We start from the raw sequence: 14,304 nt of genomic DNA on the forward strand, positions 1-14,304 counted from the left end.
GGGGGCAATTGGTAATGCTACTTTAAACCTAAGGAGGGGATTGTAATTTCTAAAATGTGAGAAATGTCAATGTAATTTACCAAATGAGGGCAAAATTGATATTTAAAAAAAAAATAAATTACTAAAGAAAAAATCTGTAATAAAACTTTAAATCTCAAGAGAAAATATATAATTTCCAAAAGATAAAAGGGAAATTGTAATAAACTTAAATCTCAGGATGTCAGTGTACTTTACCCTTTTCATTATGTTCACCAAATTACTCCGTCCAAACCGAGTGTAAGTTCACCGACAGTTGCTTTCACCTCTCTCACACGCCCCTCTATTGATTTCAAGGCATGTGTTTTCCAAATTCAGTTGATTTGTCATCTTTTTATTGGATCTTCCTATTGATTTGTGATTTTCTATAGATGAATGACAAATAAAGATGAATATGACTACCACACATAATCATTCTACAAATAAAGATGAATACGCAAAAGAGAGTCACTGAGTATCCATTTCAATGACTCTGCTTTGCAATGGTAAGATTTTGGTCTAGCTCAATATTAAACTCTTGTCACTCTCTCTCTCCATCTCCCTTTTTCTTTTCTTTTTTCTTTTTTTTCTAATAGATACATACATTTGTATAAATATACATATATTATTTGGCATGTGTTTGGTTGATTTTGTTGTTGTAGATGCTGCTTGAGGAAAGGAAGAAAGGGGTTTGGGGGTGGGGATGACAGAAATTCAGGTACTGAATTTATTAAATTTAACAGATTATTTTACATAATATTTTTCATATATATTATACTAATCAATTAACAGGTTGAAACCGCTCAAACCGCAGTTTGATTACGGGTAGCAAAGTTATCAATCTGTTATCCACGATTTGATTATAATTTTATCGTCAAATAGCATCAAACCGCACCGCGCATACACTTAGCATGGAGTATTACTCTGAGAACATTTGATAATTTCTCACAAAATAAACAAAAAAAAGTCCTAAAACTTTTATAAGTAAAAATAATTCACAAAATATTATCTATGTTAGCCATAACCTTCCTTGACAAACAACTATACAAAATAGGCTAAATAACCAAAACAATAATAATATTACTACCTTAAGTCTATATAGAGGCATTTATAAAGTACGAACACCTCTTCGGAGGTTACATACGGGTGTCAGACACAGGAGGAAGTAACGTTAGGGACACACAGTGTCCTATTTATTTATTATAATTATTTAAATCATTAGAGTAACATACCCAAAGTTAATAAATTTAATGAGAATAAATATATAATATTCAAATATATAACATATAATAAAATTATAAAATTATATATTTAGCACATGTCCTTTGCATTTCGTATCTCACGTGTCCATAAGTCCGTATCTATGGTTCGTAGCTTCATTCTACTATTCTGAAGGTCTCCTTGTAAAATACTCCTAAATAAGCCACATCTCTATGAAAGGCGGGAGCTTCTATATACACACACCAAACACCCTCAATACGCACACTTAATGAAGGAGGTGTGTAGGAAGTGTAGTGAGGAGAGATGTGTAGAGAGTGGATGTTATGTGTGTAAATAGAAGCTCCCATGAAAGACCCAATCCGTTTTTTGCAAATTCCTCTTCAGCCCAACATCTCAAAAGACATCTCTACCCACACCCCTAAAATAAGCTACCAACAAGGCTTCTTTATCAAACCTAAGAAGCACAAACACTCCTAGGTCATATTTGTTTGGCTCCATAGGCGGGGGGGATTGGACTACCAATCCTGTAGGCCCTACATAGCCCATGTTTGGTTGACAAAAATAGAAGGGGACTATATGAATACCAGCACATAAGGGAATTAGCTTGGCTAGATTTTGAGTGGGATTAGCAAAATAGTGAGGGAATTGAGTCTATTTTATATAAATATTTTATTTTATTTTTACCAAGTGCATCTGTTTGTTTTAATATTTGTTTTAATTTTTTTTTAATATAGAAATTTTTTATTTATTTATTTATTTTATATAAAAATAATTTAACAATCCCATCACTAATCATCTCCCATACTATCATCAAAACAAATACACTTTTACTTAATCCCCTCATTAACAATCCTTACATTAACAATCTCTTCACTAACAATCCCATCCAACCTAATCTGCCAAACAAACGTGGCCAAGGTGGAGTGTCGACACTCAGTTGCTACCCAACAGGTGTCGTATTATTTGTTTATTTTTTAAGATTTGGACAAACTTTGAACAGTTGGACAAGCATATAATGATTTATTTTTGTAAGATAAGTACCTAGTCACACAATGATAAATGAAAAACAAAGTAGATTTATATAAATTAATCCCTCCTTTTGACCTTGAGTTAGTCTGTATTTATCAATGAATAAGATATTCATATAAATGACATATAACTATCTAAGGTATTCATTTTGTATCTTCCTACATGTCATGTCTTGTATATTTTAAGAGCTATTGTGTCACGTGCCCGTATCTATGACTCTTAGTTGTCAACAAGAAGAAGAAAATAGCAAGAAAGGCTCTATCAAGAGCCCCTTCTCAACACCACTTTGTTTCCAAAACTTCACTCTATTCCCTTTAGATGTCATTAAAAAAAGTTACACAATGACCTATGGTACACAAATTTGGATTCTAATAATAAATTTCCAAGATGCATATTTTTCATTTCTTTAAACTACAGCACTTTTTATTTGTCTTCTGCAATCTGCATTTTCAAGCTTCAGAATTTAACTTTCCAAAACCTATCTTGCCCTTAATATTGCTAAAAGTCTTTTTTTCCTCCTAATAAATTCTGAGATTGCATTCTTAAGCCATGACACCAGCTAGAATGATATAACAGTATACTCTTTATGTCATGACACTAGCCAGAATCCTGTTGTGTGAATAATTAGAAAAAAGAGAAGTAACGTAGAACCAATTTGGTTATGATAAAAATTCACAATTGATCAATGCATCTCCTAAAGTCGATTGAAACTAGATGAATTATTTGTGTGAACTACAGATATTGTTAAACAAAAAAAAAAAATACTTAGAATGATTGCAGAATAAAAGATCAGAAAAAGAGATAGAACACTGTGCAATGATGTTACAACAAAGGACTGGATGACCTTATTATATTTGTCTAAATCAAACATCACATAGTTATTAAAAATAACAAGGCATACTAAGAGAAATCCACACATGTTGTCTTGGTCAACAACAACAATAATAATAAAACATAAGAAAGAACCATGTTGATTTTGGAGGGAGGGAAGGAGATGCCATTTTTTTCTCTTTTCACACTGTAATTGAATTTCCTTCAACCTTCTGTGTTGGCAGTAAGACCAGAATCTGTCAACTTCGACGCACATCAATATTTCCTATGACAAAAAATGCAACAAACATTAACAATGGAAAGAACTAAAATGAAAATAAAAAACATATCATATTAAAAATACTAAAAAAATTGTTTCAGATTTCAGAGTATTTAGAGAAAATACTTTTAAATGTTCTAGAGAGAAACCTTGACAAAAGAAATTTGTTGTATTTAGCATCGTGGAATCTGAATTGGAGTTCATCCAAGTTTCAAATCCAAGAATGAATTATGTTCCCTAAATTGGATTTATAGTGGCTAAATCAAGTTCACCTATAATATCAAAACATGTCGAGAAAAATTATTCATGAACTGAGAAATTAATTGTATAGCATGAAAATTTAGGGAGCAAACCTCTGTCTTTCACGTGTGACTTGGAAATCTCGAAGACTATAGGTTTTGTAGTACAATCCTCTAGACTTGAACGAGAACTTGATATCGGGTATATGCTGAATAATCCAATAGTCTTCTCCTTCGTCCGGTTGCATTCTATCTAAGAACTCCATTGGCATATCATAAAAGGAAAGAGCTGCGAGTCTTTTGAGGTGGTGGAAGCCAGAGGGTACCTCCTTCAGTTGCGGGCTAGGCCCAATCCATATTTCTTCAAGAAGAGGCAACGCTCCATCCTCTATTACCATGGAATTCAATCGCTTCAAGCCTTGTAGATATAACACCTTAAGTTTTTGAAACCCTCCAACCTCAAAATGCAATCTCTGTCCATCATAACCCTGATAGATATCAAGCTTTAGTAAATTAGGCAACACTTGAAGGGATTTTATTGCATTAGCGGTCAAACCTGTCCAGTGTAGACGTATTGCGAGTAGATGTTGTAGTTTTGGGATCCAATCTGGCAAAGTCAATAAATATCCCCCCAAGTAGAGACGTTGAAGATATTCAGGTGGTGAAGAAATAGAATGTAAATCCATAATCTCATCTTCACTTTTAGCCCGTATCCCCAAAACCCTAAGGTGTTTCATCTTCTCAATGGCAGCACAAAGAACCCTCCCATTTTCTCTTCTCACTTTGAGAACGCCCAACTTCCTCAACTGCCTCAAATTTTCCAGCTCTTTGAAAACAAGGTTGCCCCATTCTTCTTCTTCTTCAAGTGCCTCCACAACCCACAACTTTTGCAACTGTTCTAAATGCCCGATCCCTCCTCTTATCTTCACTCCTCTTATACTATCCAAACTTATATCAATATCATAGTTAAAAGAAAAGCTTAGAAGATGTCGCAATTTATGGAGCCTATTGATCTCGATTGGTAGCTCAAACACGAGAGAGTATTTCAAATTCAAAGTTTGCAGGTTTTGTAGCTTACCAATAGACTTTGGAATTGTCTTCACACTTGTATTCTTCACACTTAGGTATCGCAAATGAAGTAGATTCCCCACTTCTTCATGTAGTTGATCTAGAGGAGCATCTTGAAGATCTAGTACTTTTAAAAGCTTGAAATTTGCAGCTAGTTCAACCAACAAGGACTTGTTTGGCAGCTCTCCCCCTGCAAAAAGAAAAAAAGAACGAATTCGGGAAATATGTGTGCTTTCCAGAACCTTATCCATTCTGTTCTTCATATGCATTGATAGTCGTCGACTTTGATTATTGAGACTTGAATCCTCGTCTGCTAAAACATGGCAGAAACTCAACTCCTCGGACTTTGAGAGGATGATCTCACGCACTACATCGTGAACCCGACAATTCTTAACTCTTCCATTAATTTTTGTACTTGACACTTGAACCAAGTTTCTAAGGATGAGCTCAATCAAGTATTCTTCTGCAACTTCTTCCAATGTTTTGCCTTTTTGTTCTTCAATGAAACCCTCAGCCATCCAAAGTCGAACTAGTCTTCCACAATTGATGGAATAATCCTCGGGGATTATACCCAAGTACAAGAAACATGGTTTGAGGAAGTAAGGCAAATTGTGGTAACTAAGCAACACAATTTTTTTGATACTTGTAAGATTAGGATTCCTTTCTAACTCAGAACCAAGGCTATCGTAGAATTTTTGCCATTCGGATACAATCCTATTTTTAGTGGACAACAGACCGCCTATTGTCACAATTGCAAGGGGTAATCCTTCACATTTTCTAACAATTTTGCGAGACACTTTCTCCAATTCGGAGGGACAAACACCCCCAAAGTCCCATTGGAAGGCTTTCATACAAAAGAGTCTCCAAGCCTCGTTTTCAGGTAGGGACTGAATCTCATAGACATAATCAAGTGAAGATTCTTTGCAAAATCTAGCAACTTCTTCGTTGCGCGTGGTTATAATTACCCTACTTCCTTTGCTAGTTTTCGGTAAAGCATGTTTTATGAATCTCCAAAAGTCTGTTCTCCAGACATCGTCAAAAACAATTTCATACCTCTTTTGAAGTAAATATCCTCTGACGTTGTCAATGAGCGAGTTTTGGTCCATAGCATCGATTCCCGGAGGTGGAGGCTCATTTCTTGATTTGTATAGCTGCTTTATCATCGTTCTGAGGATCTCCTCTATCTTGTATGATTGAGAAACAGTGATCCAAGCGCGACAATCAAAGTGCGCAAGCACTTTTTGATTGTCATGAACTTTCTTAGCAAGAGTGGTCTTTCCAACACCGCCCATACCTACTAGCGAGATCACCATCCGATTTGTCTCTCCGCTTACCAACATGTCAACCAATTCTTCTCTGGTGTATTCAATACCCACAACTTCATCTTCCTCCACGAAAAGTGAAGCGACACGAGGATCATCTTGATCAGTTTCACTGTTTGATGAATCATACCCACTAGCCTTTTTCTTGATCTCAACAATGGTTTGTTTAATTTCTTGAATCTTAGAGGCTATGCCATGTTGCGGCTTTAGTTTAACGATCGAGTGAGCGACTTTGTTGAGAAAATTGATGAAGCCGCGACGCTGACGACGTTCTGACAAGTGAATCGTGTATTGGTCGAAGACATCCTCAATCTGTTGAGCCAACTCTCGAACTTGTTTCACCCAAGTTTTTGCGTTTTCGTTTCCTGTTTCAGCCCTCCAATCTGCATCTTTTAGTATTGATTTTATGCTCTCCAATTCAGATTTGATTGTGGAAACTTCTCTGCGGACCTTCCTCAACAATTTTGGTTCATCATGCACTAACAATGCCTCCAAATTGTTGATAGTTGAGCATACTGCAACTTCTGCCATATATTTCACTATTTTTTTTCTTCTTTTTTTGGCTTCACTCAATACATGTAACACATATGATTAGCTTGCTATGATCATATATGCATTCAGAGTTTGGTTACAATATTGTAGGTTTTTATTTAAAGAATTGCTGATATAATAATGGATTTGACAACTTGAAGGAAGACCAACTACCTCACCTTTTAGCCATTGGAGGAGTAGTTGGCCTATTCACATCAATGCTTCTAGATAGTGAAAAAAAAAATATTTATGAATAAAATTACAAAAATAAAAATAATACGTGATTCAAATTTAATGGAGTTAAGATTTCAACGTTGAGGGTCGAACATTAATACTAACAAAAATTTACAAGGAAAAAATGGATGAAATGAAATATCAATTTTTTCAGGCATAGAAATTGAAAAATAATATGAATATATATATATAAGAGTTTTTTTTTTTTTTTTAATCCACATTGATTGAGTTATAAAAGACAATAAATGTAAGACAATCTAAAGTATATTAAAAACATTTATAATAGAATTGATATTAAAATTTTAAATAATGTATACTCATTTTAATCCACATTGATTGAGTTATAAAAGACAATAAATGTAAGACAATCTAAAGTATGTTAAAAACATTTATAATAGAATTGATATTAAAATTTTAAATAATGTATACTCAAATAATGTGATCAAATAATTGATATTATTCGTCTTTTTTCTTCTTCGCAAGCTAGTGATTTTAATTCAAACTAGTTATGAGAAATAAATTTCTTTTATTATATATATTTTATAATTTGACCCTCATGTTTTCACAGATATAGAAGGACAATTACTTATTTTTATTTTTAAACGTAGATGACACTCCACTTAATTTTTTTTTTTAAACAAAACTTGAGACAATTATGTATAATTTAAAAATAATTAATAATTAATAATATAATAGTAGGGCCAAACACCCAATTTCTTTCCTTTTTATCTTATTATTTTTCTTTGTCCACAAAAGTAGTCAATAATACTTTTGTCTTTGTGGATTCTAGACTTCAAGGAAATGAGTGGGCGGCAATTGCTAGCAGGTGAGTATAGTCCTTTGTGTGTTGTTATTGTCATTGGTTACCCGAGGAAGTGGCCAACTTTTGTGAAAATTATATTTGTGTGGGTTTTTAAAAAAAAAAATGGACAAATGACGCAACATAAATGGTATGAAAAATTATTTCAAAATCATCAATATAATCTCTCTAACTTTTAACAATAGCTATTTATTAGCACCAGGGATGTAAAATTGGCCAGTGCAGACCCGGTCGGGCTTCAGCCAAATTCAGGACGGGTTAGCCTAGGGGTCCTTTGGCTTTTGGCCGGGCCCGGGCCCAAGGTTGATTTATTTTATTTTTCTTTACCAACTTAAGTACACAGTGGAAATAAAAAATGATAAATGTAAATAATAATTTTGAAAAATGAAATGAAATATTGCAAATTTATGATAGACGGTGGAGAAATTATGACATTATAGATCAAGTACATCCCAGCTAGGTTGGAACCTACAAGTTTACTAATTATTTACATTATACTGTACCTCAAAGAATAAAAAATATTACGAAATTACATACTAAAAAGAAAAATTATTCATCAATCATTGAAGTTAGACAATTTATTCGGATTGCCCATTGGGATAGCATCCAAATCAGCTTGAATCCTTATTTTCTCGTTAACATTTTGTTATCTTTCAGTTGCATACAAATAATTTCTTGTTATCATCAGTGTATTAACCATTTCGGGTGTAAGTCTACAACAATAATCGCTCAACAATCATTCACTTGCACTAAAAACTATTTTAGAAGCTTCTGTAAAAAAATAAACGGTTAATATATCACGAATCATTTGTGCAATATGTCATAGATGTTCAAGTTGTTTCCATCAATCTAAAATATCAAAATCTTCTTCCTCACTTTCATCAACATAAGGTTGATCCAAATAACATTGTCACTTAGAACTATAAGTGCTTGCATTTTGAGATGTTCTTCTATTTTTTTATCTGTGATCAAATATCAAATCCTCCACCACAAGATGAGCTTGTTGTAGTGTGTGCAAGTGGTCTAATTACAACTACAACATTCTTATATTTCTCAAACAATAATTGTTTGAGTGTTTCAACAATAAAGCAAATTGATCTTTGTTACCAAAAATAAGTTGTAAAAAAATTTGTAAACTAATATCTTTACACCTAGGATCCATTACGATAGCTAAACCAAAAATGTGTGGTAATGGGTCGAAATATTTATTAAATTTTACTTTCATTGAAACAGTAATGTCATAATATATTTCATTTGAAACTAATTTGTGAAAATCATCATTATTTTTGTTAATTGATGTAAAACAAATATAAAAATAGGTGTATATATATATATGAAAATCTTTTTGTCGATTGATCAAAAAAATTTTAAAAAATCTTTATATAAGGTTAAGTGGGCCCAATCAGCTTGTTCGGGTAATTCCTCTAATTGTCATCAATTAAAAAAATAAATTTACTAACTTTTCCTTGTTTTAAAGTTACATTTAACATATTGTATGTTAAATTTCACCTAATTTCTACGTCTGAAGGTAATTTTCTGCATTTCATTTGTTGTTGTTGACATAATTTTCTACACATCAAGCCATTTAACAGAATTATTAATTGCAATAATCGTATTTCTTATTGCTATTATAGAATCATCATACTGATTCATAACTTTTTTAACAATCAAATTTAAAACATAGGCACAACAATAAATATGAAATAAAGTAGCACTAAGAGGTAATGGTAAAGTTAATTTAAGATTTGATATAGTTTGATTATAATATATTTTTTATTGTTATCCCAAGTGAATGACCATTATATGGAAGTTCAACTAATTTAAATGAAATTATTCGTTTATTTAATTTTCAATCATTATCTATATAATGTGCAATAATGCATTGATATTCTAATCATTACTTTGACTAAATAAATTTTTTCATTCAAAATTTTAAAAATATTAAATAATTCAATTTTGACCTTTTGATAATTCATTAATACTATGTTTCTAGTAGAATTTTTTTGAAAAACCTCGATATTGAGGTATATAGCTCCTTGAACTAATTTAGAAAAAGGGCAAATTACAAACACTCCCCTCGAGATTTGGTGAAAATACAGATTCTCTCCTGGAGTTTGAGAAATTACATCCCGTCCCTTGAGATTTATATTTTCATAACAAATTACCCCTGAGGTTTTTATTTTCATACAGATTCTCCCTTAATTTTTTCTAATTTGTTATGAAAATTTGACCCTCAAAAGACAATTTGTAATTTTTCAAACCTCCTGAAAAAATTTATATTTTTACCAAATATCGAGGGGAGTGTTTGTAATTTGCCCTTAAAAAAATCACTTCATTCACTCATACTCAAAGGGTGGCTGATAATTTATGCTGATAATTTATTTAAAGCTTCTGACATTTTTTATTTTTGATTGATTGAAATAGTAACATTTAAGACTTGTGTGCTAGCTGACGAGAAATAAAAAAATAAAAACTACCAAAAACCTCTCCAACTTTTGGCAATTGATATTTCATTAGCACACTTTAATCCTGTACCCAATAATTATATGTTTGAATAATATTTATATTATAAAAAATTATGATTATTTTTAAAATTATATTTATTGTTTATTATTGTAAAACAAATGTGATTCAAATATAGAGGCCGCATTTGATTTCCTCCTTAGAAATTTATTTCAATTTTTTTTCTAAAATATTTAAAATTTGTTTTGAAAAAAAACGAAAAAATTAAAAGCACTTATCATTTTATAATTTTATCTTTTTAGAGAATGGAAATAATTTTAAAAATTTAAAAATATTTTTTTAATATTTATTTTTGTCAAACTAATTTTTATTTTTTCAAAACAAATTCAAAAAATAGTTTCTGAAATTCAAAACAAACAAGACGATGTTGACTCCAAAATAGGCTCATCATACCCAAACCCTCTCTTAAATTAAATTGCCAACTTAAGAAAATTCAAACTTTTTTTTATATATATTTATATTATTACTGTTATAAAAAACACCCACTTATACATTATTCTATTTTATAAGTGTGTGTGATGGTAACATAATTGTCCAGATTGTTTGACCTCATGTTACGTGGCAACCTTTTCGGTGCCCGCCTCAGATATAGGCCGGCAAGGCTGCCTCCTAGGGTCTTAAATTTTGTTAAAATTTAGGGCTCCAAAAAAGTTGATCTTGCATTATGTATACATTTTTTTGGTATACTTATTATTTCTCAAGTAAAAAAAAAAAAAAAAAAAAACTAGTAACTCAAAAACAATTATTTAAAAGCTAATAAGGAAAAGTGATGTGTAGTCGAGATTCAATTTTTATATAATGAGAACTACACTTAAATTAAATCTTAATCACACAATGTTTTTAGAGGTGTTTTTTGTGTGTAAATTTTCTAGGTACATTACAAGAATTAAAAAATTAAAAAATCCAAATCCAAAGGAAAGAGTTCAAAAATATTGTCAAATGTACACACTAGTTATAATTGCTTATGGGGACATGTTTCTCAAAATTAAAGTTGATCAAATCTTATCTTTGATCAACCATGTCAAAAGTAAAGTGTTTATTAGTGGTTGTGCTTAACCAGATCCAAAAAAAGAGAAGAATGCTTTAGGAGAAAGGGCACAAGATGGGAGCTTCTATTTCACATGCCATTTCCTCTTTCTTTAAACACTTAGTGATATATTATTTTATTACAATTTTGTCCTAAAATAAAATTATCAAAATGCCCTTATCTTCTCCACCAAAATCTTAACTTCTTAAACCTAACCCTAGCCACCAACACCACAAACTACCATTGCTGCAACTTTGCCACCTCAAAATCCCCATTGCCACGAGCTTCCCACCATTGCAAACTCAATCCACAGCCTCTCTTTGGCACCCTCGCAACCACCACGCTTCATTATGTCAAAATCATAGTCGTAGCCCTCTTGCTCTCTACGAAACCATAGCCACCACGATTTCTCTCTTTAAAACCCTAGTCGCTGACGATCTCTCTTTATTTCAAAACCCTAGTTGTGCGATCTTTTTCTCTGTGAATGTCTCTATATCGTGGCCGTCAGAGTGTAGGAAGGGTTGGTGTGTTACAGGTAAGGGAGTTGCGAGCAACAAGGTTTGCAAGGAGGGTATTAAAGAAGACTAAGTGGGGGCGAAGGTGTGAAGGGAATGGTGGAAGAGGGTGTGAGGGGGTTGAGAAGGACCACTAGAGATGGTAATAGCAACGAAGATGAGATGGAAGGCTCGTGATGGTGGCCAAAGTTTGCAGTGGTTCATGGCGATAGTGGTAGTGGCGAGTGGTGTAACACTCCGTACTCCTTGGACTAGTAGGATTTCTTTGACCCTCTTATCATTGTACTTGAAGCCTCTTTGATTGATTTTAGAGTATTGATTAGGGGTGATATCATAATGGTAAAGTAGGATTGAACCAAAAATATTGATTCAGATAATTGTCCTATGAGCAGTTTTCACTCTTTTTCCTTTTTCTCTTTCCACACTTTAAATCTGGATGTGAGGCTAGAATCATTGGAAAACTTGTTTTCAGGACTTCGATTTGGATACAAGAATGACGTAAAACAGAGTCCGAACGAGGAAGTTATGTCCGTTTGAAATTTGAGTACATGTATTGGAAGTAAGTCCGCTCAAGTGAACTTTTGACTACTCGAGCGGGATTTTGAGATTTTAGGAGTTTAATTTGCCTGCTCGAGCCAAGCTTTGACCGCTCAAGCGGTCTATTCGAAGTCAGGAACTTTAAAGTCACTTTTTAGCCCAAACTTTTCATTCTTTCTTCCTCTTCTCTTTCTCTCCTCCATACCCGAAACCCCAGACCTCCGAACTGTGATTTCATCTATTTTTCACCAAGAATCCACCATAGATCTTATATTAAAGATGAAGAACAAGTGAAGACCAACATTTCGACCGATTGGATCTTGGATTTTTTGAAGGAATCTTCTTGATCTAGCTTCTCTACTTTTATCTTGGAGGTAGGATTACTTTTAATCTTATATCTTTTTATTTTGATGATGTTTATGTGGTGCTATTATTATATTGATGCTATAATTTAATGATTGAGTTTACAAAATTGGATTTTGTTTCAAAAATAAAATTTTCTCTACATTTTCTTAAAATTTCTATTAATGGCTATGGATTATGAAGATTTTAGTTGGGAAATAACATTTAACACGATTTAGGGGTAAAAGCCCCAAATTTATGAAAACTCTTGTTGTAAAATTTGGGAAAAAGATGAAATTGATTTTTAATTCTTTAAAATTGATGAATGGATTATGATATTTGAATATGTGTTGATTGAGACTTGTGAAATTGGAACCTCTTGAGATTTTTCTTGAATTATGAATATTGTTGCTCATTACTCCATTAAATTACTTGAGTGGTGTACATTACCCTTTACCTAAAGAATGTATGAATACTTGGAAATCTTGGAAAGATTGTTTAAGGAGGTGGTAAGTAGCATATGAGTCTGGGTAGGGAGTCGATTTTTGGAAAAAGTTATGTGTTGGTACCCGCGCGGGGGAAAGTTTAAGTGCTCAATTGCCCTATCTTGAGCTTATTGTCGGACGAATGTGAGAAATTGTTTTTGAGTGTCCACTGGTCCTACTGTATTATAGTTGGTAAAAGTGAAAAAAAAAGATGACTTTGGGTGTCCATTTCCTACCGTATTAATAGCTGGTAAATGTGGGGATATTTTGGATATAAACCTATGTATGTGTATGTATTGGGACTCTCTTTAGGGATTTCATAGCATATTTACCCCCGATGTTGAATTGTGTAATTGTGAAAGCTATGAATTCATGCATTCTTTCTTAAATTAATACTATGAGTTGAATTAAATATGTTTGATTGTGATAATGTCATATGAATTTTCGAATAACTAGATACTTTGATAAAAAGTACTTTACTGTCATCTAGCTCACTCATATCTAATAATTTCAGGAATTTGTGATGTGCAACCACCCCTACGAGAAGGAGGGGGAGTCTTTTGTTTTGTTGGGACGGGCATATGTATTTTGGAACCATGTGTCCATTTTGTTGTAACAAGGTCTTGCCTTAATGTTTATACGTCATTAAGACATTATTATTTTTATCCTTTAGTTTCTTGAACTTTGTTAATGTTGTTGTAACTAAGACAAAAATCTGAAAATTTATAATATTTGATATGTAGTTCAATAGAAAAGAGGGCTTTTGGGATTAATGTTATTGTTTGGCATGATAAGATTTCAGATTAATCATGTTATGAGTAATGTTTTAATTTAATTAATTTTGGGGTGTTACAAGTGGTGGCTTGGGTTATGTTAGGTTTGGTTTGAAGGAGTTACGGGTATTTTTGACAAGGAAGGATGATGTGCACTAAACAAAACTTGATGTTTAAAAATCATTAAGTGTGTACCTTAAAAAAACTGAGAAGATTTAGTGTAAAAATAGAATTACCCACACAACATAAATGGAGTTGAATTTTCATAATTACTTTCTAAAACTTGAAATGATAAATACGTTAAATTATACAAATTTAATTAGTACTTGCGTTGTTGAAAGTGCCTGAGAGTAATGCTAACATTTCACTCATTTTATTTAACTTTTTATTAGATATCATAGATTTATATTTATTTATTTTTTAATACTGTAAATTGAATTTTGATATCTATATATGTAAATTTTAGTCAAATATATATGTAAGTAATTTTTTTTTCCCTGTAAATATATAAAGGTCTCATGTTAAGATTTCGC

General features: G+C 32.3%; 1 protein-coding gene and 1 long non-coding RNA gene across 2 annotated transcripts; one reads left to right on the forward strand and one right to left on the reverse strand.

The window, feature by feature from the left end:
• The first annotated feature begins 216 nt into the window (after positions 1-216).
• LOC114256934 (uncharacterized) lies at positions 217-13,771 on the forward strand. Its single transcript, XR_003627382.2, has 4 exons — positions 217-333; positions 408-521; positions 678-733; positions 13,513-13,771. It is a non-coding gene; the product is annotated as an uncharacterized LOC114256934 (long non-coding RNA).
• On the reverse strand, positions 3,088-6,783 carry LOC114256860 (disease resistance protein RPM1). The gene is made up of 2 exons (XM_028196578.2): positions 3,709-6,783; positions 3,088-3,361 (listed from the first exon to the last, which is right to left on the reverse strand). The coding sequence occupies exons 1-2, from the start codon at positions 6,513-6,515 to the stop codon at positions 3,352-3,354; spliced, it is 2,817 nt and encodes a 938-aa protein (XP_028052379.2). The 5' UTR covers positions 6,516-6,783; the 3' UTR covers positions 3,088-3,351.
• Positions 13,772-14,304: the final 533 nt, after the last annotated feature.

The sequence above is a fragment of the Camellia sinensis genome, chromosome 7 (genome assembly GCF_055761805.1).
Source record: "Camellia sinensis isolate YWXY chromosome 7, ASM5576180v1, whole genome shotgun sequence".
NCBI lineage: Eukaryota > Viridiplantae > Streptophyta > Magnoliopsida > Ericales > Theaceae > Camellia > Camellia sinensis.

Excerpts from the sequence above, each read along its gene's own strand:
- LOC114256860 (XM_028196578.2), bottom strand. The coding sequence starts at position 6,515 with ATGGCAGAAGTTGCAGTATGCTCAACTATCAACAATTTGGAGGCATTG.